The 27,209-nt window shown below is 40.9% G+C and overlaps 1 protein-coding gene across 1 annotated transcript; it reads left to right on the top strand.

Moving 5' to 3' along the window:
• Positions 1-23,066, top strand: trim37 (tripartite motif containing 37). The gene is made up of 25 exons (XM_084374038.1): positions 1-247; positions 1,351-1,425; positions 2,376-2,477; positions 2,997-3,037; positions 3,229-3,345; positions 4,742-4,829; positions 4,980-5,102; positions 5,609-5,732; positions 7,058-7,125; positions 8,483-8,607; positions 9,097-9,147; positions 9,794-9,875; positions 10,308-10,384; positions 11,153-11,332; positions 11,472-11,586; positions 12,821-13,012; positions 13,385-13,518; positions 13,613-13,695; positions 15,601-15,825; positions 17,834-18,142; positions 18,899-19,051; positions 20,896-21,103; positions 21,214-21,305; positions 22,108-22,218; positions 22,310-23,066. The coding sequence occupies exons 2-25, from the start codon at positions 1,405-1,407 to the stop codon at positions 22,354-22,356; spliced, it is 2,868 nt and encodes a 955-aa protein (XP_084230164.1). The 5' UTR covers positions 1-247; positions 1,351-1,404; the 3' UTR covers positions 22,357-23,066.
• Positions 23,067-27,209: the final 4,143 nt, after the last annotated feature.

The raw sequence follows: 27,209 nt of genomic DNA, 5'->3' as shown, positions 1-27,209 counted from the left end.
GCCAGCCTCAGAACAAGCGCTACTGCTACATCTTCAATTTAGGGCAAAAAAGCGGCCGTTTTCATCCCTTTTGGGAATTAACGTAACTTCTGTCTTTACACACCTGCAGCTGGACGTATTTTGGCATTTAATGGCAGTCAGACCAGCGGAGACGAGGCCTGCCGCGCGCTAGAATAGATGATGTAGTTTAACGTTTTTCCAGCCGTTTGTTTATCAGGTGTGACAGACGAAGCCGAGTCTCTGGAAGGTAAGTGAGCCACCCTGCTAATACCAGCAAGCTAGCTAGCTTCACAGTTCTGAATGAATATTATCTGTTTTCCGGTTGGGACCGCTAATGTGTGCTAATAGGCGTAGTCTCACCACTAAAGTTAGCTCTTGTCTGGCTGCCACCGGACAGGTTAGCTGTCAGTGTGTCTGCTGATGCTGGGCCTGTTATGGTGGTTGGTAGTGTGGCACTGACTACAAGCTAGCCGTGATGGCAACACCTTTTGAGGAGGAACTCTGTATTTTGTAGCTCTTGTGTAGCTTTATCTATGCTTTACTTGAAGGATAGGCCAACATATTAATGACTTTTTACAACAAATGATGCATAACGTTACTTCCCATGACTGTCTGTCAGCCTTATTTCTGAGCATGCTACATTATTGTGTTGGGGCTGATAATAATTTCATTTGTACAGTACTTTTAGTTAGAGTTATCAATATACTTGAAGGTCCACTATGTAGCTAAGAGAAAAATCTTCTAAGTAGCCACCTTTCAAGCTTCAAACAGCTTCAAGGGACGGCTTGTTCATGTGGAAATATATCAAATGACTATTCCTAAGTCTGTATTACCTCTTTAACATTGTAAATATTAACCTTGTAAGTTTTAAGTGATCATCATATGGAAATTAGGGCTGCACAATATGGTACAATATAAGATTTGTATTGCGATTATTTTGACAGATATTGCAATCTACTTTACAATTGGTAGAAATAATCATTTCTGCACAGTCTTCATTTTTTGTGAACAAACCGTTGAAGTCATGGTAATGTGACACTTTTTTGGAGTATGTCTATTGTTTATTGTTTATTAAGGATCCCCATTAGCCGACACACAAACGCCAGGCTAGTCTTCCTGGGGTCCTTAAATGTACAAAACAAAGATGTTTTCTTACTTCTGGAGAACAAAATTGGTTTTGTCACACATTTTTCCTTTATCAAAAAATTGCAGCTTCCTGAGATTTGGATAATATTTTGATAAATTGTGCAGCCATAACAGAAATGCTGCAGAGTGAGGATTGATTTGAAACATCTGCATTATTAAAGCACAATTTTAGGCAGATACTTTAACATTCCTTTTTCTTCTCAGACTCGTGGCTACGACTTGATTTGTTCCTGACGTCTAGCACTCAAACTGGCTGACATGGATGAACAAAGTGTTGAGGTTTGTATCACACACGTCAGACTACTGAAGATGAAGCTGAAAATGCTTTATCACTCACCCTCACTTACCTCACCTCGTTTACCACAAATGCAGCTGGAAGGTGGGGCAGTGTATCAGGTTGAAAACAGTGAGTCAGTTGGGCCCATGGAGCAGGCAAACAGCAGGATGTGTGATGGAGTGCTGTGTCTACTGTAGAGGCAGGAACAGAGATAATGGTACTGAAAAGTAAAGTAATTCATGATGATAAATCTGACACTGATTGTCTTTTGTGATTATTTATGAGTGAGTTGTCCATTGACAATCCCATGATGCCTCAGGCCGAGTCTGTTGACTAATCAGATGCTGCGTATCTGACTGTGTGGCAGCTCTGATCTCACTGCACTGTGTATAGGCAGGAGTTGGAGGAGCTCAGCTTGTCAAAAATAGAGCTTCTTGAGGCTGTTGCTTGTAAAATACACACACATAGCGAGTCGCAGGTTATCAGTGAAAACAGTTTCAAAAAGAAAATTAATATGATAGTAGCCAGCTGGATTTTAATGAGTAGTCTCCGGTTATGGAGTGCACAGATTATATGTACAGATGGATGATTTAAGATAGAATTATGAGTTCTTGAGAAATAATACACACTTTTTCTTATGAACATTCAGTGGAGATGTCTGAAGATTGTTAAAGGCAGAATGTAATCTGGAAATGGCTTATGTTGGAAAAGAGTCATGTTCATGCAAAATCGTATCTTATGCATAAAATGTGACATTATGGGTCTGTTTACTCTAAACTTACTAAGTGCAAATAAACAATACAGTCCAGTAAAACAGTTTTACAATAAACCTGCTAACCTTTGTAAGAACATATGATGCTCAGTTTTTGTTGACACTGTTTGATTTAACTCTGAGGCGATTCTTGTGGCTGTAGTTCGTGTCAAACTAACTCTCTCTTCTGTCCCTGTGCAGAGCATCGCTGAGGTGTTTCGCTGCTTCATCTGCATGGAGAAACTGAGGGATGCTCGTCTCTGCCCGCACTGCTCCAAGCTCTGCTGCTTCAGCTGCATACGAGTAAGTCTGTTTGCTCCAGGCAGGGACCACAAAATGTTCACCTCCCTGCGTCACTCTGTTTTCAGCTGTTAGAGGTAAAGTCTGGTATTGTGCACAGAAAATGGTTTAATTATGCATACATTTTGATGGCCTGTATTTCTCAATTTCTCAAAGAATAGAGTAAGTTTGAAAGGTTAAAGGAAAGTTGCATGCACAGTTGTGTAGCCTGAACAGGAGCCAAAGTCATTATTATAGAGGTTTGTTAAAGAGAAAAGAATAGTATGGTAAAATATTTAGTCTGTACTGTGAGGTAAGCTCCAAAAACACTGTATTCTACATTTCCCATAATGCAGCACAACAGTGTTGTTTCATTAGACTCTTTTATATGTTACTCAAACAGGGTGAACAGAGCATTTACTAGGGACTATTTTCAGCAGTGGATTAGTACAGATCTAATGCTTGAGTAAGCTATGGAAACATGTTTGCACTGGTTGTAATTGAGATGCAATTATCATTAAACTGGAATCTCTTGTTTGACAGCGGTGGTTGACGGAGCAGAGAGCCCAGTGTCCGCACTGTCGGTAAGCACCTGCTAATACACATCTGCAACCCTTCATACTGTCAAAATGTGCAACTTTAAACAAAACACGACACCTTTAAATCATTTTCATGTGTCCCATCACATTCAGTTGAATCTTTCTAGATGCAACACTTCATAGCCATTTCATCATATTTAATAAGGATTTGTGTGTGTGTGTTCTTCAATGCACAGGGCTCCACTCCAGCTGAGGGAGCTGGTCAACTGTCGCTGGGCAGAGGAGGTCACCCAGCAGCTGGACACCCTGCAGCTCTGCAGCCTCACCAAGCATGAGGACAATGACAAGGACAAGTGAGAACTCCCTGTTGCTCTTCTACTCCCTGTCCTGTTCTCATTAGTATTAGTAATAATAGTATTATCACAGAACTTGCTGCTTAAAAGTAAATCAGATCATAACCAGATTTCAATCTCCAATTTAATCATTTACAGTTTTGTTTAAATGGACATTTCAAACTGCATTAGTTAAATTGTACAGCAAATGTTCTCAGAATCAGGTTTATTTTCAAGTAGGTGTCCACATACAAGGAATTTGCTTCTGTGTTTTGGTGCATAAAAACAAACATAGCGAGGAAAAAAATACATGGAAAGATAAAAAGCAAGTCATGAAGTATAACTGGGGGAAAAAAACCTGGCAATTAAATAAGAGCAAAATTATGAGAAGAATTGTGAAAGAAAAACACTCAAAAGACAAAACTCAGAATGCATAAAAGGTTTTTGGAAAAATTATGAAAATTGTGGCTTTTGCATGCCCTGCATCTTTTATGGAACCATCTCTGTTCCTAATGTAGAAACAGGCAACTTTGCAAATTTCCCTCCTTCTAGCGCTTCCCTGTGGGTGCTGTTGTCAGCTGTTAGCAACCTGGTTAAGCAAAACCATAAGAATCCCAATTTGGCTTAGACCTAGTGAAATTGAGTTGTATAGGGAGGCAATTTATACACAGATGGTGACATTTTTCTACATTGTGCAGTCAGTATTTTCTTGACAATAATAATTCAGTGCAACAAAGTTGTCTTTTTTTGCCTGTTTAAAGATAAGTCTGCAGAGATAAGTCTGACGTCCAGATGTTGTTCTGTATAATCTGTATAGCCTTTAATTAAGGATTGGCTTTCTTGCTTACTTTTATTTGGCATGAGATCTGTTTTGGTTATGTAAGATCTTGAAAAGTGTTAAAGTTGGCAGTCTTCAAGACAATATTTGAACACACAGCTGGTCTATAAGCTGCACACTAAACCTGCAGCTCAAAAGATGATCTAGTTAAGGAACCAAAACTAATTTTGAAGTTGCATCTATCTACAGGATGACAGAGAAGGCGTCTTTATTTCAGTACATTGTCCTCAGTACGCAAACACACATACGCATACTAAAAAAGCCTGGCTTCCTGCGGGAAAAGGCAGATTTTGGCAAATTTCACAGGAAATACCAGGATCCCAATTCCCACTACTCAACCATAGTGTCATGCTGCTTGTTTGTGTCCTGCATCTCCTCCACATGTTCTTCTTAATCCTGCGTTTTCATTATCTTCTGTCTCCTGTGTTTATAAACTTTGTGAGTTTCCATAAACTTTTGACCAACACTGAAGTAAAACAGGCTGACATTTTTGAGTGATGATGAGTTTAGAAGTTTCCAAAAAAAACTTTTTCTCTCTGTGACCTGTTGGTTTCCTGTCATTCGTTTGTTCCTTTTCAGATGTGAGAACCACCATGAGAAGCTGAGTGTTTTCTGTTGGACCTGTAAGAAATGCATCTGTCACCAGTGTGCTCTGTGGGGAGGCATGGTAATGTATCACAGTACTTTTGTTACGCAAGCTTTCTTTGTCTGACCAACAATCCAAAACCACAAAATATTAAACTCATATGGCGCATATTGAAGAAACTGGAATTAGAAATTGGAACCAGTGAAAGATTGTTGTTTTTGTTGTGTCCAGCATGGCGGCCACACCTTCAAGCCTCTGGTGGAGATCTACGAGCAGCATGTGACCAAAGTGAAGGAGGAGGTTGCCAAGCTGCGCCGCCGCCTCATGGAGCTCATCAGTCTGGTGCAGGAAGTGGTGAGGAATGCTTGTCACTTTTATACAAGAAATACCAAAATCTAAAGGACCTCTTAGAGGCTGAAACCTATGGATTTTGGACACTGTAAGCTTTTTTGTAGCGTCACCCTCTAGCCAAATTGCAGAAACTGGTCGTAAATTGCATATTTTAACTCACTGAGTTACCTTTCTTTTCTGATTTAAAACATGTTTGTAGTCTGTAAAGAAGAAAATGTATTTAAAAAAAGTCAGGAAAAGAAAAACCCAGAGAAACCTCTGTGAAGAGCTTAAAGTACAGTCGATGCTGACGACTGACAGTCATTCAACTACCACTTCAGCATAAAAATGAACTTTAAGATATTAATTCTATAGAAATATTGTACAGAAATGTGTAAAGTTCTGCTGACATCCACTAGATGGCACTAACATGTTGATATTTAAGCTAAGAACTAACGTCTGTTAGAAGAAACTGTATTGAAATGGCACCTGTTGGTCAGCTTGTGTGCGTGTTTGATGTGATGGGTCAGGAGAGGAATGTGGAGGCTGTCAGGGGAGCGAAGGACGAGAGGGTCAGAGAGATCCGAAACGCTGTGGAAATGATGATCGCCCGTCTCGACAACCAGCTGAAAAACAAACTCATCACCCTGATGGGTAAGACTCCTGAACACATCACGGTCACAATACAGCTGTGTTGATTCTGGGCTCATGAGACACTCCGAAAAGCTGGAAAGTGTCTTACATGCAGTGATCGTTTTATTCAGCAGTAATTTTTCTGCCAGTGATAAATGATTTGGCCCTCTGCGCTAAATTTTAATACATTGTTGTGATTCTTCTCATCCGAGAAACTGAAAGGATGATTTGCAACATGTATTCATTTAAATAATTGTTGCAGAATGTTTACAGTAATCAAATTACCGTCAAGAAATATTTTTTTACCCTCACCATGAATCTTTCATTCTCAAAAAAATGAATATCTCAGCTAGTCGTTACTTTCTTGCAACCAAATTTTGATTCTGTGTAGCATTAATATAGTTCTGTATTATAGTAATATAATTTTTTTAATAGTTTTTCAGAAAAACTGTTGTCCTGTAAACGGGGCCTTACAGGTTGGTCTCATGTCTGAACAAGTGTCTGTAATTTCTGAACATAGCACCGGTCTGAATTGAAGGCTGCAGCAGCTTAACAAACAGAGACAATAACTCTGCATCTTATTAGATCAATGGCAATCAATGTAATGAATTTCTCACGTTGAGTATCATCTCTTATGCTCAAGGATAATAATATCAGTTTGTTAAACGAGGTAACACTGCGAGACATTTTACAGTTGATGTCACTGTGTGGGCAAAAAAAGGTTGCATCCATGCCAGTTGCATGTAAAATGCTTTATATACAGCATGGGAGTGAATTAGGTTTACAAAGTCCTGTATTAAAGTCTTCTCACTGTTTTCCTTTGCTCTGTTAATCTTTAAAAAATAGACAGAATTCTTTACCCAATAAATGATGAAATGCTTATAAATTAAGGCTTTAACTGAAATGTAGGTTTGGAAATGTATCCCAGTTGCCACATATTGTGTAAATGCATTGCTGCTTTTTAATGATGTCATGTTTGAATAAAGCAAAAGAGACATTCATGTAAAAGTCACCTATGTGTGAATAACAAAAAGCCGTCCCTTTAACAGCAATGTTACATAATCCGTGTCCGGAAAGCCCTCGTTAATGCACCCTAACCGGAACTACAATGTGTCTAAAGGTTGAGACATTAACCTAACAAAATATACAGACTCCCTGCTGAAAGAGGCACTTTTTATAGCCACGGGTAATACACATATGAAATATTTATCTGGACTGAGTGGATGGATGCATTCAGCGCCCACTTACACAACCTGCACAGGCAGCCACTCACCCTCTGCAGCCTCCATCAGGGCTGACATTCAGCACAAGTACACTGAAAATAGAAATGTGCTCCTCCCCACCAGGCCAGAAGACGTCCTTGACCCAGGAGACGGAGCTGCTGGAGTCTCTCCTGCAGGAAGTGGAGCACCAGGTTGGTCGCCTACAGCAATTCAAGGCCTCCATTCATTTAACTGTACTGCATACTGTTGTGTTGTTAGTGGTGTGAAACCGTGGTGAATTTTCAGGCTGCAGTGTGATGCGCTGCAGTGGATTGTAAAGGTGTATCTTAAATCCCCTCCCATTATCAAAAAAAAAAAAACGATCAACATAGTCTATATTTTAATATTTAAACTGCTGTGTTGTGACTATTTAAATGTTTATGGGATCAGAAGAAGCACAATCTCAGCACAAAGTCAAGAGTTTTGAAAGTTTGAGGTGCCAAGGGGCTGGATTTTTACATTCCCTCTAGGATTTTTTCAAATGTATTTTGCATTGTTTATTAATTTTCACAATTGAAAAAGAAACATTATAAATACAAAAGTGCAGCGGGAACAAAATGCACCTTTTCAATAGAAGTAGGTTGCCTGCCAGCCTGGATTAAAGCTTTTTTAATGAAATACTTATTTTTGTGCTTTGCAACAGACATAATTAACAAATGGACTAATTAGCCTATTAACAAAATGATCAAAGGTCGGAATGAGGTTATTAAAGGGCCGCTAGATGAAGAGGTCTGGATTCAGCGCTGAAATATTAGCTACTTATCAAGTTGACATTGCTCATATATTAGCAAACAGCTGCTTGACATCCAGCAGACATGGATTATCATTCCTTTAAGCTCATGTTTGTGTCCAGCTGATTCATTTAAGTCCAATATCAACTTATCTTTTAGCCTTGCTTTGCATCCTGCTTCGGTGCAGGTTTGATTGTGTACAGTGGTATTATCACAGCTTGTTTGCCAACAGCTGCCTGCTACTGTGCAATTAATAACGGTAATGAGCCATAAACTAAAGCTGTAAGCTGTGAGATAGAAAAAAATGAGAAGAGTTGTGTTGCGCTGCAGAGTTGGTGAGAGCTCTTTGTAGGTTCTTCATTAGAGCTGTACTGATCAATCGGCCAGTATTCAGCACAACTGGCCCAAAATGAATAAGAGTAAATACATATATTTGCTCCTGTTTGTGTAAAGTTTGCTCAAAACTATGGTGACCAGCTGGAATCATTACCTTCGCCGAGAAGGTTATGTGTTTACCCTCGTTTTTTGTTTGTATGTAAGTTGGTTTGTTTGTTGGTTGGTTCGTCGGCAGGATTACACAAAAACTTGCAGATGCAGAAAAAGGAATGGATCCAAGACTTTTAAACAAGATGTTAACACTGATTTGTTTCCTCCATTACCGGAGTAGCTAAACCTGCAGCTGGGATTTTATAAACAAAAAAGATTCCTTCCTTCACCCAGATCAAAAACAACGCGCCTTGATTGATGTTTTGTTTTGCTGTTTGTGTGTGTTGTACAGCTTCACTCGTGCAGTAAGAGTGAACTGATCTCCAAGAGCCCAGAAATCCTACTCATGTTCCAGCAGGTCCATCGAAAACCCATGCAGTCCTTCGTCACCACGCCGGTCCCTCCGGACTTCACCAGGTAATCCGCTGAGCTGTAGGAAAGGTTGTGTTAAGTCTCTTGGCCCAACAGGAGTCCAACAGAATATCATGGCTACGGCTGAGGCAGTTAATCTTTCGCTTTTATTTATTTAATGAATAATTTAGACTATATTATCTTATAAAATAGCTAAAAATGCTAATTATTCCAAAACCCAAAGATATTTACACACATGAAGGCAGCATACGTCCACATTTGAATTTGTGTGCATTTTGGATGAGGTTGAAAACTGATTGATATCAAAACCATCCTATCAAAGGATGCATCTGTATCCCACAAACGAGCTGCATTCAGATGCATTTTGAAGTGAATTTTACAGTGAACATAACTAAATCCATTTCTTTCATATAGAAGTTTTATACTTCATGTTGAATTTATTTAAGTATGTGTGTCTATGGAGGACTGACAGTGCCAATGTAAACTAGAGCTTTATTCAGTGTGTGTAATCAGCCTTCCTCTGTGTGCTTTCAGTGAGCTGGTTCCTGCCTACGACTCCAGCACTTTTGTTCTGGTCAACTTCAGGTAACTTCATCTCTTTGGTCTGAATTGTCCTAAAGTCACGTCAGTCATATCAACAGTTTTATCAGCTGTGTGTGTAAAATAATCAAAAATAAGGTTTTTTCTGTTGCAGCCAATTTGATTGAAATTTTGCAGATAATATTCTTCCACACTGCTCCATTAGCTGAACCTTGCATTACTAATTTAACAGCATCGCTTGCCGTTAGTTTGCCACACAGAGTAGCCAGCGGCGGCTTTACTTACTGTGGCTGTTTACATTCAAAACTTTTGCAGGTTAAACAAATCTTTTTATTCAAAGCTCTGTATCCGAATTGAACAAACTCAATCACTGGAGAAATAACTGTGAGTAAAGTCAGTGGGGTTTTGGTGGTTGTTGACAAAGAGGATGAGGAGAGCTTTGAAGCAGCTCCACCCACAGCTGAATGCATTTTTAAGAGCTTTTTCCACTTGAAATTTGACTTAAACCTGGAGGGCCACAGCAGTGCCCCAAAATGAGCAATATCACCGGAGAGAGACGATATAACTAACAGACAGCTTCAAATAGAAATACGCTGTCATGGCAGCCTGATGTTGATACAGTTGCTAAGTTGTCTCCGCAAGGTTCGATATGAGTGTGTTTTGATATATGTGAGCTTTTGTGTGTTTATAGCACCCTGAGGCAGCGGGCTGACCCGGTCTACAGCCCGCCTCTGCAGATATCTGGTCTCTGCTGGAGACTCAAAGTCTACCCAGTGAGTGTGATTTTACTGATGCTTTCCATTAAAGCCTGGCTACACTGCTCAGAATGAGCTCTAGCTTTGGTCATAATTCATTTCTGTAGTCCAAATGAGTTTAATGCGTTTCAGGCAATACTTGAGTTTGAAAACACATTTTCTGTCTTACTAGAATGCTCCTCGGTTGTGATCACCATGTGGTCATGGCATTTTATGTTTTGTCTTATAACTCATGAATCATTGGGAGCAGTAGAACGATTTTTGAACAGTGTGTTTCTTGGATCAAACTGATTAGACTGATATAGGCCACGTCCATTTGGACATGGACATTTTCTGCCTTTATTTACGCATATTTCATCCAATCTTCGCCAAATTTGGTACTTACCATATTTAGATCATGCATTTGGTGCATGTGTCTCTGTTAGTGAGTCTTGTAATGTGTTTCCTCAGGATGGTAACGGTGTGGTCCGTGGAAACTACCTGTCTGTCTTCTTGGAGCTGTCTGCTGGACTCCCCGAAACATCAAAGTATGAATAGTTTCTTAATAATCCTCCTTTCTTTCTCTAAAAACATTTTCTTTACGTTCAGGCTTTAGGTGAGGTCAGATTTAAAATCTCTTAACTGTGGCTTTCACAGTTTGAGCCTTTTCCATAACAGTAAATATATTTTAATTATTGTGAAGAAATTTCATGAAACAACCACATTTAACAGCTGAGCCGACTATCAAGTGTTGTCTGTGTGTATATGTTTAATCATTACCATGAAAGCTCATTCTGTAGTTACTGCTGAAAATACTTCAGAGAGCATCAAATGTGTATTAATCCGCAGCTGAAAATAGTCCCAACAAATTGGCTATTTACTCCTGTTTGAGTGACGTGTGTTTAAAAACTGCAGTGACCAGCAGTTTCAGTTAATTATTAGCCTTTTTAAAAAAATGAAAGTTACATATTGGGACTGAAAGCCACAGACAGACTATAGAAATTATGAGAAAAGGACAAACATGTTGTTGTTTTGGCCTTTCTAAGATTTAAGATGCAGCATGTCTTGCCTGCGTTTAAGGTGACATAGAAGTAGGAAAATATTTGTAACCCTCAAGAAAGGTTCAGTTACATCTATGGACAGGAATTCATCTTTTTTTAGTTGATCCTTGCTTTAGTTGAACTGTGCTTTCACAGGCTTGTCCCTCTGGGAGAACTCAAACATGAACAGTTCGCTGTTTGTTGTTATTCACACTCCTCTTCTCACTTCCTGTCTTGTATTTCCCTCTGTAGTAATGCTGTCTTGGTTCTGTGTAGGTATGAGTACCGTGTGGAGATGGTCCATCAGGCCTCCAGTGACCCGACCAAAAACATCATTCGGGAGTTTGCCTCTGACTTTGAGGTTGGGGAATGTTGGGGCTACAACCGCTTCTTCAGACTGGATCTTCTGGCCAGCGAGGGCTACCTGAACATGCAGACCGACACACTGGTCCTCCGGTGGGCTCACACACACACACACACACACACATCATTCTATAGAGCATTGTCACCTGCACTACTTTGATATTAGATAAAGAGGCAGTAAAGCAGCTGTGTTGTCACTGGCTAACAGTGTTTTCATGTGTGTGCTGCACAGCTACCAGGTTCGCTCACCTACCTTCTTCCAGAAGTGCAGAGATCAGTACTGGTACATCAGCCAGCTGGAGTCGGCCCAGAGCGGCTACATCCAGCAGATCAACAACCTCAAAGAGGTACTCTGTGTGTGTCAGTGTGTGTTATTGTGTTTTTGTTTTTGTTAGAATCCATTTGAGTTTTAAGATCTTCAAAGTCTGCGCAGCTTTGTGAATGTGGCGCATCTGGATTGGTTGTTAAATCTCTGAAACCTCTCTGACCTGCTGGTGCATCTGTCATTTCAAACTGTTGTTGTGCAACCAAACATTGTTCAAACACCATAATGTTAGTTTGTTTCAGGATAAAAAAAGTTGATTGTGTGCTTTTGTATAAAGAGCAGATCACATAGGGCTGCATTATTTTCTTTTTTAATTAAACAAAGGGATATTTTTTAAATTAATGTTTGGGATGGGCCTTCCTTTTTTTTGCAATTTTCTGATGAAGGTTAGATGCAGATGATGTTTCACACAGTCCAAGGTGACATCTTTACGCCTTGTTTTGACCAATCAACAGTCTAAATCCCAAAGAAATACAATTTAATTACATTTAAGACAAACAACAACTTGTCACATTTGAGAAGCTAGAGCTAGAAATGACAATTAATTGATCATGAAAATAGTTGACTGCCAGTTGATTAATTGATTAACTAATTGATGCATCTGTAAAACAAGATTTTTTATAAGATTACTTGTGAGACAACAAAGTGCTACACTGAGGCTTGTAAAGGAGAGGCAGGAGGAGCAGACGGAAAGCATGCAGGGAGAGATCAGGTTTTGTTTAGACTTTTATTGATCCTGTTAAAAGCTTTATCAGCTGCTGAAAAAAACATTAGGGCAGATTCAATCACAAACACTAACATTCGATTACCTGCACCGTTTCCAGTGAATCCCTAGTGTGTTCGTGAAGGCAATTTGAATCTTGTTCGGGAAACTAAATTCAAAAATATAAAATACGTAAATTCATTAAATTGCCTGAGAAATGCTGACTGTAAATTTGACTTAAGTTTGATTAGATGAAAATGTTATGGATTATAACATTAAAGGTGATCCTAGAAGTGTAGGTAGAAGAAGGTAATGCGTGTAAGTCAACAAAAGAACAGCAAGATTGGTGTAGTTTTTTATTTTTCATTTTACTTTACTTATTTTTCGAGTGCAACATATTTGTAAGAAGCTTATGAATGAATAAGGATAATTCCTTTTTAAAAACGTTTGGGATTGTTGGCGTTGGTGGTTTTGCTCATTATGATTATTAAACTAACATCCAGCTGTGACATCTCGATCAATCTCCTGGACTGATCCATATTTTTCATCTCAGAGGTTGGCCATCGAGCTGTTTCGCCGTCAGACGTCGCGCAGCTCCTCGCCCCCCGACCTGAGGCTCGCTGCAGGCACCACGACCTCTGAAAGAGACCCCCGCTCGGTGAAGAGTGACGACGACATCCAGACCACTTTGAGCAACACTAAAAAATGTGAAGAAGAAGAGAGGACCCAGCACGATGACTCTAATGTAAGGGTGGGATTTATTGTGCCAGACTGAGGAAGCAGCTACTGTTATTTGACTGGGACTGCCTGGTTGACTGAAGTTGTGCCTATGGGGCAGGCAAAGAAGAAAACATGAATTATTCTGTCTTATTCATATTCTGCCTAGAGACAAAGTGGTTATCAGAACTTGCCCTCTGACCACAGCCACAGCTACCTGGTCTGTTGTAATTGTAAGCACTCCTAACTGTGATGTAGGTTGACGCTACATCACTGCTGCACAGGTTGTGGAAAGCCTGTTGCATTATAAGCCTGGGTGAAGTTACTCTAGAAGAAATGAGGATATCATTACCACACAGCAGAGATCTTGGTGTGATCATGTTGTCACTGTGTTGTTCAGGAGCTGTCAGACGGTGACTTGGAGGTTGACTGTCTGACAGAGGAGGAGGTGAACCCGCTGGACGGCAGCAGCACCTCAGGGAGCTCAACAGCCACCAGCAACACCGAGGAGAACGACATCGATGAGGAAACCATGTGAGGGGAATATCACATAATGTAATAATAAAACTCAAACTCCTTAGTTTCCTGCTTTTACTGAATACATTACTGTTTGTGTATATTTATACAGGTCTGGAGAGAATGATGTAGACTTCATTGGGAATCTGGAGACAGAAGAAGGAGAGCTTCCTGATGACTTGGCTGGAGCCACAGGTAGAATTCAGACACCAATATAAAGTTATTTTTTAATTATATATGAAAGCAGTGGGTTTTGTTGCTTACCCCCTGCAGAGGAGATCTGTCTTTTCTGTTCTGTACCTCAAACTTGTCAACAGAATTCAGTGAAACTTGGTAAAAAGTTAATCTATGGGTCAAGGAATAAAGTCCACATTATACTTCCCATATCCGCACGTACATTTTGTATTCCTAGACAGTCCGCAGACTCTGAACGCCTGAAAATTTATGATCTCATTGTGACTGCACACGCGCGAACACATTGGCCTGGAGTGGAGTATAAACAGAAGTCTGTCTGTGTCCGCTGTTCTCGTCCTTGTCCTGAAGTATATCAGGTGTTAATTGAACTGTTTTGGTGCCAACATGTGATGATTTATTAAGAGAGCTCCACGTTGTGGTTTATTAATCTTGAAAAATCTTGTGAAAGCAGAATTATTGTTTCGTGGATCCCAAAGTTCAAGCAGATTTACAGCATGCACTTGTTTTTTTCCAACTATTTTGATAATCAGTTAATCAGTTTAAGGTATTTTGTACATAAAAAGGTCAACCCTTTTTGATTCCAACTTCTTTAATGGGAATACTTTGTTTTCTTTACTCCTCTGTGACGGTAAACTACATATATTTGGGTTTTTGACAAAACAAGGACGTCAGGAGTTGTGCAAGTGAGGTGACCTAGAGAGGAGGGAGGGATTACTAACTGCAGAACGGACAGGAAGTTAGCTAAAATGACACAGCAGCATTAGAGATTTTTATACTGTTTAATCTGCTGATAAATAATTTGGTCTATAAAATCAGAAAATGTTAAAACGAAACATCCATCAACATTTCAGCCCAAGGTGACTTCTTCTAAAGATGTTGCAACATCCAAAGACATCCAGACTACGACGGGCAACCAATCTTTACATTTATGCGGCCATAACCATAAAATATTAAATGTCCTGCCTCATATCAAGGCTTGCTTTCTCTTCAGCTGAGGCAAATAAAAGCTTCAGCAACTATCTGAGAATTTAAAAAATCAAATGGACTTGTGGTGTTTGACACTACACAGGCAGAACATAGTGATACAATGGTGGGCCTCAAAGCAGCTCCTTCAGTGTGTTTGACTGTGTTGGTGTTGAAGAGGATGATTCACTGTTAGTTCACTGTACCCCTTGTAGTGTGCCGATATAGAAACACTCGGTGTCTGTATGTGTACATGTGTGGGGGTTGTGTGTGTATGAGATTTCAGAGTCGAGCTCAGCAAAATATTGCTGCACATTCTAGGAGTATTTTCTTTGTATATAATTAAGTTTTTCTGTGGGTAAAACCAGACAAATAAAAAAATATATCTCTATAATTTTTCTTTTCCGTTAATATTGATATTAACATCATATCATTCATATTTCTGTTATGCTGAAATATTCTATATATATAATATAACTTGAAGCTGTGATGAGTGTGTCATTGTTAGCGATCCCCTCCCTCCTGTGTCACCACACTTGCGTACGACACCTTTCTTTCGTTGCAAGGCAGCTCTCTTTGCCTCTTTCTTTTCTTTCTACTTCTCAAACTAATGTGGACAGGATTAAAATTAAGTCTGGTGGGAAAAGAAACTACAATGATATCTGAAAAAGAGTGAAAGTACCACAAAATCGTTCAAAAATCAGTGATCTAAAAATAAATCAAGTTTTAAGAACATTGGCCGAGAGAGAATTGAAAACATTTCTCAGAAAAGAGGAAATGGAGCAGTAATTATCAGTGGATACCATACGTGATGAAGTTTGTTTTTATCAAACAATAATGTACTGAATGAAATATAACATTAGTCAAAGCCATAACACTGGCTGCTCTTAAAGTACAACCTTATGTGAACCATATAACATCAGTCTTCTGCCTGTTCTGCAGGTGGATCCAGTGTGCGTTCCTTACATCGCAGTACTGCTGTTGGTCGCAGTGTCAGTGGTAGCGGAGCTGCTGCTACTGGTGGTGCTGTTGGTCCGGGCAACAACAGCCTCCTGGAGATCGACCCGGTCATCCTGATCCAGCTGCTGGATCTGAAGGAGCGCAGCAGCGTGGAGTCTCTGTGGGGTCTTCAGCCTCGGCCTCCGGTGTCTCTCCTGCACAGCCAAGGTCTGTTAACACACTCAACCCACTAACAACAAATCGTTGCAGCTAACCTGAGAATCAATACTCAAACTCACACACAGGGTTCATCCAAAACAAAAATCCTTTTGGATACAGCAGCTATAGTTGACAGAGGTTTGTCTTTTTAAGGGACACATTGACAATGAGAGAAAACTACTTGCATTAAATATTTCTCCAGTGACTGAGACAGTCTCTGATATCAGTGATATTATTTGATCCTCCCTAAACCACGAGCAGCTAGGGAGGGTTTATTTGAATATGAGGACTAGTGTTGCAGAGATGGAGCTACAGCTTCAGTGTGGACAGGACCAACATAACACATAAAACAAAAATGGATGGTAACAAATGTGACAAAATCAAACAAGCCAAAGTACAGTAACTTGCCTCTCTAATTAAAATCAACTGAGGAAACAATATTAAAATTACTTTCCTGGGCACCGTGGAGACATGTTTTTATTCAAGAGTCCCAGTTTTGTTTGTGGCTCATGCACGTGCACGTGGGCGACACGGTACACATTCCTGCCAAAATCTCCACACTGATCAACAAGTGGTGGTAATACACAGAGGAACTCAGCAATGTGCTTACAAAGAGCAGGACCCCGCCTATAAGAGGGGAAAAGGGCAACGTTTTCTGCAGTCCATGGAGACCAGTAATAATCATGTTCATCCTAAATATAAGCAACGATCCTTAAGAACCAAAAACTCACTAATGAAACAACAAAATAAAACAGTTTATTAATTGTTGTATTAGTAAAATATCAAGAAGCCTCTTTCACAATGAAAACCCACTCATGAAAATGGTGTGAGTCATTTATTTTGTACGCAAGGTCAAAACATCAAAAGTACACCGTAGGCGGCTGGCCACATGATCTGAAAGATTTGCTAATCTAAACTAACTACTAGCTAATGTTGGAGTGAATTTTCTTGCCATGCCAGGACCTGCACATATTTCAGGATGCCAGAAAAGAAAGGAGATGAAAAAGATGGAGCTGGGAAGGCAATGACTAATTTATTTTCAGTCAGCTCAGAAAGCTGTTCCCAGCCAGGCTGAAGAGGCAAACGATAGTCGGGAGGCTAACGTAACTAGCCAAGAGCTAGCTAGTGTCTGTGCAGGAGCCACCACCACCTGTGAAAGAGAGGACCATGTTGATATTTAACGAAGACGCTGGGATGTGTTCATATGGGAGAGAGGGCCCAGTCGATGTAGGTTTAAAAATTAAAAAAGGATTCGGCCTCAAGGATAAATGAATGACTGTTGAGTAACACTGAGTGTGAGCAGAAAATGTGTTTGTTTGCAATAAAACTCCACGGGGTACCTTTAACATACCGGGCAGCCAAATGATATCATTATCAGCATGGCAGAGTGAATGTTGTACAAATCACAATACACACAATGAGAAATGTTCATATTCAGTGAATGCTGTCATCAGGCAGGAGTAATTCACCTGCTGTGCAACTCAGAATATATGAATGGGGAGTTATTGAGGCTTGAACTAAAGGTGCATGTTGATAAGGGTTGTGGTGGACAGAGCTGCAACGATTAGTTGAGTAAAAACATTAGTTGACAACTATTTTGATGATAATCAATTCATTGTTTCGGTCATTTTTCAAGCAAAACGTTAAACATTTGCTTCCTAAATTTAAGTATTTGCTGCTTTTCTTGATAAATGAAGAGTCTTTGGGCTTTAGATTGCTGGTTGGGCTAAAGAAGCAATTTGAAGAGGCTCTGGGAAATGGTGATGAGCATTATACATATAAAGTATGTTTATGTAATCTTGATCATACTGTAGCTGTGAGGCAGCATGATTCAGTCGTTAGAGAATCTATTTTGTAACCAAATGCTGACAGATTGGATCTTCGCCTTTTATGACATTTGATGTACTTTGAGCTAAATTTATAAACCAAATGTCTCCAGGCAGTTTAACTGAGAATGAATGGGAGAGAGGTCTTGAAAGGTTTTATTTTCTTCTGTTTCACTCCTCGTCTCCTCCAGCTCATCCTCACTCCAGGAAAGAACGAGAGCGGCGGCCTCAGGTGGTGCGACGATCAGCTCCAGACTCGGGGGTCCTGATCCGCCTCAAGGCACAGATGGCAGAGGTCCGCAGCAAGATGTCTGATGTGAAGAGTCAAGTGATGGAGGCCCGGGGGACTGGAGAGCCCAGGCCTGGCCCATCGGGGAGCTTCAGCGTGGAGGAGGTGCCCTCTCACCACACTGACTCAGAGCTGTCAGCTTGTCGTAAGCCCGGCGAGCTGGACCTGCTGGGGAGAGCAGCTGCGGCTCGGTCCAGGCCCTGCCGCCCTGGTGAGGACTGCTACTGTGTTCAGTGTTACTCAATGAAGTGAATATAGATTGGAAACTAGTAGTAGTGTCTTAAATTCTCATAATCTAAAGCTAAAAGACCATCTACCCTTTCTTGTGGACTCTCTGGTACGACCACTCCTTCAGAAATCTACAAAAAGTCACTTTAACTTGTAGTCAGCCGCATAGTCGTGTGTCAGAAGTCACTAAAATCAAACTCAACACTAAGTGAAAATTAACGCTTGTTGCACCTGAAGTGAGGTAATTGCCAGATCTTCTGTTCCTACATAATGAGTATCTTTTACATCAAAGCAGACAGTTAAGTTTTTCTTGCTCCAACCAACCTGACACCGTTACCATCAGCCGCGTATGAGAAGGCAGCTCTCAGTTAAATTCCTGAATATTGCTCTAATTATCATAATCATCGTCATAATCATCATTATCCACGTATGATTTTCTGCTGCCACTTTGGATCGTCAGTGGAAGATTTCCAGAGTCATTTCTCACCGTGTGGAAATGAGCCTACAGTGGCTGCTGAGGCTTGTTTAGAGCACTTCATCTATTCTGTACTTGGGTTTAAGTGATACAGATTAGTGTTTTTGGCATAGCTTCACCCGGAGTTATCTCAATGAGTCTGAGGTACTAAAGCAGTGACTGGCTGTATTTAGACTAAAAACAACCTGTGTGAGTGTAGTTCTAAATGTCTTGGGCCCACAGATCTGAGATAATCTTGCATTTGTGTTTGTTTTTTTTGTGCAGCAAGGAAATCTCTGTCCCCGGTCCTGGACAGTAGCGGCTCTCTGGTGATGAAGAGAAGGAGTCCAGAGGAGATGGAGAAGGACCTGAGAGGAGCAGACGTGGTCTCAGAGATCAGCCTGCCTCATCTTAAAGAGGGGCTGGGATGTGCAGAGGGTCAGTGGTTTTTCTAACTTTACACATTTTTATATTTCTATGTGGTTAGAAAACAGTTTCCTATTGACTCATCCTACCAATCCACAGCTGCTCTAGCTTTCATTTGGAGTTGTGTTGCTGAGGGAATCATCTAGCTCCTTTTCTCACTATGTTCATTAGTTGGTTGCTAAATGTTTAAATCACCAGTTTCATCTCAGTTTGGTTGAATCTTCGGACAACGATGCAAACAATGCTGTTAAGACTTTCTCCGAAATCCAAAATATTCCTGCACTGCTGGTTTATTCCTGAGAAGGGAGTAAATATCCATCCTCATTGTATTTTTCCTGGCTGCTTGCCATTGTCTGCCTGGCACCAGCACTGTTTGAAGGGGGAAGGTTCAGTAAGGCAGTGAGCTTGAACAGAAAAGGTGATATAGATCAATGTTTTCACTTCACATCGATGATATTGGATTGAAGTGTCTGTCTGCTGTTTGGTGCTGAGACGGTCGTGTCTGGTTCGTTTTTAAGAGCTGTCTTTTTTGCTGAAAACTCGCAATGCTGATAAGAGTGTTGAGGGTGAACCAGAGCAATTAAGTTTGGGGGGGATTAAAAATAAAACAAAGAGCTTCAACAAGTTAAAAAAAGCCCTGGAGAGTTGAAGAGAACTGCAGAGTTGTGATATCTTTAAGATAAAAATATTGATTATTAGAGCAGCCTTAATAGACGGTTCCTTATATTGTGTGTCCTTGAAAAGTTTTAAAATTTCTAAAATCCAATTATCTGAATTGGTGGCGTCAATGTTATTTTTATCTGACATGAGTTAGTGCAAGTTCAGTGAGATCTGGCTGAGAACAGTGCAGTTAGTGCTTGATTAAATCCTGTTGAAAATAACTCATTTAAAGCTGCTGCACCTGTGCAAGAAAGCATTCAAATTAGAAACTTTGGCTATCAAGCATAGAGTGTCATGGGAACTAGGACAAACACAAGGCCACCAGCAAACACCTGCCATCTCCAAATAGTGTTCTGTATTCACATCGGGAGTCTCGCCAAAGTCAAGTCCTGCAACTCTGGTGACCTCTGGTGAGGGTTAGGGCTTCATTTTTCCCAGGATGTTCTTGAAAATACAAAACATAACGGTCTTAAAATAGTCTTAAACCTTCAGAAACCCTGCACCCAGTGTTGCAAAACATCCACCATGAGCATGGTGGACGTTTTGGTGCTGAGTGACCTGACTTAACTCGGGTATCGAGGTTGATGAATCTTGAAGTATCTCCTTGGTGGAGTTGAAAATATACTCGTCCAAATACTCTCTGCTCTCTCTGCTTTACCTGCTCTCACTCTCCTCTGCTTCAGGAACTTAAAATAGTTCTGGTGGCTGATCTCTGATAAACTGTCGGATGTTTTAGCACTCCATACTCCTCCTCACTAAAATTTTAGTGTGTCAATATTTCAAACAGTGTTTACACTGTTCCAGACATCGACTGTCCCGGTGAACAAACACTGACTGACTGAAAGGTTTCTTATCATTGACTGCTAGCTGCAAACATCCAAACAATTGTATCTATGTCCTCAATAAAGTCCAGTTTTCTGAGTAGCTAACTGGAAACTTTACAGCTGTCCCTTTTTCTTGATGGTCGTGCTCTAAAGAAAGTTTTACAATGTGTTTGTTAAGATTTGACCAACTTCTCTGAGTCTGATAAGCCTTCAGACTCGTGGTTCTACAGCATTACCCCACCTGGCCTCAGTGGATTGGATTTCATCATCTCACCAAGTTGAACTAATTTGCCTGGATTGAACTGAAAAATTTAAAACAAAACAATAACTATGTTTTTCCATCGTGTTGCTTTGCTCCTGTTTTCGCTCCAGGAGTGCTGAAGGCTGATGGTACCCAGAGCCCCCTCGTGTCTCTCAGCAGCTCCTCATCTGAGCACGCCTCCACCTCCAAGCAGCAGTACTCAGTGGTGGAGCAGCAGCAGCAGCTGTATGGGGCCTCAGGGTCCAGGGACGACATCTTCTCCTTGGGAGGACCAAGCTATATGACTGCAAGCAAGAACTGTGGCAGCAGGAGCCTAGGGTGCGACACTCATTTAGCCATTTAGCTACCACAGATTGTGTTACTGATACTCCAACAGTAAACTCTTCTTGCCTGCCTCTCACAAACACTTCCATTTCTTCCTACTGCAGGTCAGCCATGTTGGACTGTGAATCTGAGAGCTCAGGAAACTCCCATCAGTCCTTGCTGGATGGATCCTCTGCACAGCCACAGTCAAATGAAGGTTGGTTCACCCTCTGGAGTTCAGGGTGGGGTGAGCCATTCTTGAAAAAAATAATTGATTGCCGAGTTTCATTTACAGATCGTCAAATGCTTACTGGCAACCAGGGAACGAGACTCGGCAATCAATAATTTCTCTCTAGAGTCGCTCAGCCCAATTTAAACGGCTGTTTAGTTAGCTTATCATACACAGTGGACACATCGGGGAAACAGCACTTGTAAATCAGGTGTTAAGTGCTGGACTATTTCTTGGCTGGGACCAGAAACATCCTGGAGTCTCTGCAGGAAATATCCCTGCACAGATTCAACAAATAAATATGTGTTAATTAGTGAGCTTTATACGCACCTACCTCTATCCTTCATGCTAAGCTAAGTTAATCAGCTGCTTGCTGTGGTGTAATGGACAGGCATGAGGGAGGTGTTGATCTTCTCATCAAACAATGCGCTTCATCAGCTCTTCCTGCTCTACAGACGTTCCTAACAACTAATTTCCCTGATGTTTAATTGGTAGTTTAATCTACTAATAATTTAATTTAGTCAACTCGTCTAAAAGCAATAAAACACTTCATCAGACAAAGTATACACTTGATATGTTTTTAATAGGGTAAAATTATAAAAGTTGAAGGTTCAGTTTGGGTCCAGTGAGGGCGCTGCCAAACCGTTTTTTATCTAAAGTTATTTTGATTGTAAATCCGTGCTTTATTTTCTTTTGTCCTTTAAACTTTCATCGCCAAATAAAGTTCATTGAAAAAAATGTTTGTAGAGGTCTGACGGTCTCATCCAGTCTTGTGTTGTCCCGTCTGTAGATCAGTCGCCATGTGTTCTGGTGGCAGCAACAAGCAGCGACAGCGACACCGAGGACGAGGCTCTGCAGAGCAACAACTCTCGCTACGACAACCAGACTCCTCCCTGCGCAGGTACACAATACGCACAGTGTCTACGATGACACGCACACACAAGGAAGGAACATGGCTGCGGATGAGTTATTTCTCCTCTTCCTTCTTCCAGGAGAGCAGCTTCTGTCTGATGACATGAGTCTACCCGCTGACAGGTGATTCCCTCCGAGTCTGACAAAACCCGGAAAAACCCTCTGCTTTAATCCTCAACGGCCACACAGCGATGCAATAACGGCCGGAGACGACGCACACGCTAGTTACACAGATCTGTAGATTAGAAACTGCCTGTTATGCATGAAATGAAGATGATGTAACAGCTGCTCACCTGCTTGTCCAGAAACATTTCTCTTGGTGTCCTTACAGAAATAAGGATAATGACAGCCGGTTGGTCAGGTGGTCGTGGGTGGAGTTCAGGGAAATAAAACCTTATGAGATGACCACATGATATAAATATAAACTGCCCCTTTAAAAGAATCAACGTTTTAATATTTTCCAGTCTTTGACATGTTTTAAAACTGGACTTTCACCACTAACGTCCTCAGCAGGTTCAAGTCTTTACCCAGTCGGTTGTCATTTAACAGGGATTGACATACTTCCAGTTCTCTCATGGTCAGTTCAGTCAATGCACCCGGGGAAAACATGACGACCTCAGCGATGTTTAGGGCATAAAAACCTGTTGGCGGCATTACATTTCCTCTGGACTGCAGGGCATTTAGTCACTTTAATTAACTTTAAGTACAAAATGTGTTACCCTCTCAGTGTATAAACGCTTTTGTAAATCTGCCAAGTCTACAGCGTGTTTGCAAGAGTCTGAGGATAAACTGTACATAATCTGTAGCCTGTCAATAAGAGCTGAGTGTTTTATAATGGCTTGCTGTTGGTGTTTAATTCAGCCTGTCTGGGCTTTAGTCTCCACACCTACTCGACTTCCTTCACCCTGCAACTCCCAGCGTTGGTGCTAAAAAGACTTAATTCACTCCTCAAATGTTCAGTTTTAGTGACACTGCAGCTTGTTGCATAAAAGCAGTGCTTTTCTTCCTCGAGTTGAACATGTAGTGCTCAATTAACTTTTCTGGTAACTTTTATGTAAATGTCTTCGCTCTTAATGCCAGCAGCAGCAGCAGCAGCAGCCACCACAGTGTCTGTCTTTATGTGACATTTGAAAAGGCTAAATGATCACTGACTCACACGGATTATAAAACTGCTGCTGCACTGATGTCTGTGGGCTGAAACTTTGACGCATGCTGCAGACCTGACTTCCCCTCACAATGTCCGAGCTGGTGACATGCTTTGACACATGCGCGGATGTCACCCACTGCAGTTTTGCTTTCTGGTGGAGAGTAAAGCTCCGACCTACAGCTGGTCTGCTTAGCCTAGCTTAGCATAAAGACTGGAAACAGTGGGGAACGGCTAGCAAAGTTAACAAAAAGTTCCTCTGCTGACTTGTGCTGCTCTCGATGGGTGGAAACTCTGAGCTGTATTAGTGACATCACGGCAGCTGTTTCCCATCAGCTGTCAACACAAAATACCTGAAATAGACCCTCTTTTCCACAGCAGACATTTTGACTTATCATAGCAGGAAAGGCACAGGTGTTATTAATAGCATTAGCGATGGCTCTGTTCTGTTCAAGTGTCCCAGTAAGCCACGACTGAGCCATCACCAAACCGAAGCAGCTAAATGGAATGCAGCCTTAATACATACTATCAGTCACACCAGTGCTTTTCCTGCAGCGGCAACTCAAAATATCTGCCGTGTAACGAAGTAGATGCCTGAAACAAGTGTTTTTTCACACAAATTACAAAAGAAAATCTCAGTTCTCTATACTTCCATGTATTTGTGCTGCTAATTTTGTTTCATTTATGCACACCAGTAAAATAGACAGTATTTACACGGCGGCCATTTTCCTGTGAGGTCACGCTCAAGCTTAATCGCTTATATAGTCGGGAACATGGCAAATTTTTACCACTGCTTCCTGATCGATCGGCAACTGAAAGGATGATGGATAGTGAAAATCTGGAGGGGCATGGGGCCGTATTTCAAGGTTTAACTACGTATTTGTTAACTCATTAGCTAACGTTAGCATTCAGCCGCTATCCATGATCTTTTTAGTTGGTGATCTGTCAGGAGAAGGTGAAATGTCAACAATTTGTCAGATTTTTTCTTTAAAGGACTTGCAACCTGGAACACAGTCAGAGGAAGATGGCCGCCATGTAAATATTGTCTATAGAGGTGAATGCAGAGCTCAGCTGAGGATTGTTTTCATAGTTGATTTACCAGTTTTCTAAATGAATCGTTCGGTGTTCAAAATGTCAGCAAAGAATGAAAACTGTCCTTCACAATTTTCCGGAAACCCCAGCTGACATTTTCAAAATGTTTTGTTTGTGTTGTTTTTTGTCCAACCAGCTGTTTAAAATTCATAGGTACTTATTTAAATATCACAGAAAGGCAAGAAAACAGGAAAGTATTAATTTTTCAAATATGCTTTCCTACGCTGTGAGCTTTGATTGTATCGGCAAGCACGCAGACGTTTCTCCAAACCCGGACAAATAAAACAATAACTATCTGCAGGGTTATAAAGAGGAAAGTGAGAGATTTTGTTTTCTGTAATTTGGTTGAATGGACTCGTCAGGTTGAAATTGTGCTGCGTTGAGGGATCTCTTTAATTTTAATGTAACGTGACAGCAACGGTTTAAAAAAAATCTATGTAATTATGTAACATGTGCTCCGTGCTGCTCTGTTGGCTCGCTGCTTCACTGGCTTTTCTTCATGGATATCTTATTATTCACCTCACTACTCTTAACAAACATGGCAAACTCGTGTCAAAGGCTGCTGCGAAATGGTGCCCATTATTGGGAGAAACGCCACGTTCCCCTGCTGTGTTAAAAGCCGGCGAGGTTGAGAACAGAAGTACAACACAGTTTTTAGTTTAACAGACTTTTCTGCACTTTGACTCTGAAGCGGACCTTTTCCTCTTCATCGAGCCACGACTTAGACTGAAGGCCACTTAATCTTCGGATCGACTTCTTGAGTCGTTAGTTTACATTGTAAATATTTTGGCGCATATACAGTCGTGTCGCTTGCTGTACATGTGCCTGGAAGTGCATGGCTTTACTGGCAGGATTAGAGGAGAAGGGACGTCTTGTTTGCACCAAGTCGGACTGAAATCATCCACTATAGTGAAGTTATTTTTGAAATGTAGTCTCCTCGACAGCTGCGGTCCACTTCAACAAGCGAGTTTTCACTTTTCTTTTGTTACAGCTGCTTCACATGTTCACGTACATGACCGAGGTGCAGCCAGACTCACACCATTTATTAACATTTTCTCTTATTTGTGCTTGTTGTGTCAAAAGCTGCTTTTCTTTTGAATGTTCCCAGAATGCACTGCGCATTATTTGATGTGTACATTTCATTAATATGTAATAAATAAAATGTTTTAAGATCCAGGAAACGTTCTCGTGTCTTCTGTCTCTCATTACTTTGCATTTGGATCACAGATGATGCAGCATCACAGCGAGGTTATAACATTTGTACCTTTTAAAGATTAAAAGATAATTCTAGTTCATGTCAGGTAGTTTCTATTATACTCTCAGTAATGGATATTGACAAAGGTCATTTTGGAAATTAATGCATCCTGGAGATTTGGTTCAGACCTGATCATCTGACAGCTTCCTGCCCCATTAGATAATTTTTTTTTAATGTTGCTTCATTTCCCAGATCCCAGAATTTTAAAGTTGTGTCCTCATGAATCGACAACGAGCTGAAACAAGTGACGACTTATTTCAATATTACTATAAAATGTCCTTTTAATCCCGTTACCCTTGTTTATTATCCCCCTAGACCAGATAATCAGTCAGTTCGATCGTATATCCTGTCATTCGAGTTCTGAAAAGATTTGGAGATTCTTGTAATTGCTTACAAGGAATTACTGACCCTTTACACCACTGAACGGTCTCTTAGGTCGTCCAACCAGAACCAGAACTCTTGGTTATTCCACAATTTGATCTTAAAACCAAAGGCGACTGATCTTTTGTGGTCCTGGCACTCTGGACTCTTGAACGATCTCCCACCTCCAAACAGATCAGCTGTGGACTGTGGCTCTTCTCTTAAAGCAACAATGTGTCAATTTCTAAAGGAAGAGAGTTGATTGTTGAGGTGTGGGTCGTTGGCCCGGGTCAGATGCCAATCATGCCGACTTCATGCAGCGATTTTAGTTTGCTGTATTTACAGGCTCACCACAGTAGCCCAGACGTCCCAGGCCCTCGTCACATCCTTCAGCTCGTCTTGAAGAATCCCAAGATTTTACCTTGGGTATGTAATCCTTCCAGCATGATGTTAGTCTAACTCGGGGAGCTTTACCTACTTCCTCATTTGGTCCGGACTTTCGGACTTTTCAGTTCGATCCAAACCAAATGAACAGGTTTGAAACCTCACCTTGACCACAGTCCGTGCCAATCAGCCGAACCTGACTCGACTGAAAGGGGGATGGTCTCAATCCAAATCAAACTGAACTACAGTTTGTTACGTTTCTAGTGTGAAAACATTATTTTGGAAGGTTTAAACTTTCGGACCAATTACAGGCAGTTATGACGGTTTAAGGGAAAAACAAAGGACTCAAACAAAATGAGCTGTGGGAGCACATGGGGAGAGCATTTGACATTTGGTCCTAATTTCAAGTGTGAAAGTATCCTAATGTCTCCTTTCAGGAGGAATTAACCCTGCAAATCCCCTCAAAGGAGTTGTAGTTTTTTACTCCACGGTCCCTCTGGATGTCTGAGTTATTCACTCTGTCACTCTGTCTAGTTTTTGCAGTCTCAGTGGCGTCACTGAGGGGGAAGACGCTGTGCTAATGTAGAACCAAACCCCAGTAAGTCTCCAGAGGCTTGATGTCACCCAGCATTTACTATTCAGGAAGAAGCAAGATCGTCTGCGTCAGACTGTGAATAAGTCTGATAATAATTCAGGCTATTTGAGGAGGAAGCCTCATGTTCCCCCCCCTTCTTTCTGGATTTCA

Source organism: Pagrus pagrus (assembly GCF_965226575.1).
Source record: "Pagrus pagrus genome assembly, chromosome: 14".
NCBI classification, from domain to species: Eukaryota; Metazoa; Chordata; class Actinopteri; order Spariformes; family Sparidae; genus Pagrus; species Pagrus pagrus.
Note: the sequence above shows the minus strand (reverse complement) of the source record. Positions and strands in the feature narration are given on the sequence as shown.

Excerpts from the sequence above, each read along its gene's own strand:
- trim37 (XM_084374038.1), top strand. The coding sequence starts at position 1,405 with ATGGATGAACAAAGTGTTGAG. Across the intron at positions 8,608-9,096 it reads GTCCCTCCGGACTTCACCAG|TGAGCTGGTTCCTGCCTACG; the intron begins GTAATCCGCTGA and ends GTGTGCTTTCAG. Across the intron at positions 18,143-18,898 it reads GTCCAGGCCCTGCCGCCCTG|CAAGGAAATCTCTGTCCCCG; the intron begins GTGAGGACTGCT and ends TTTTTTGTGCAG.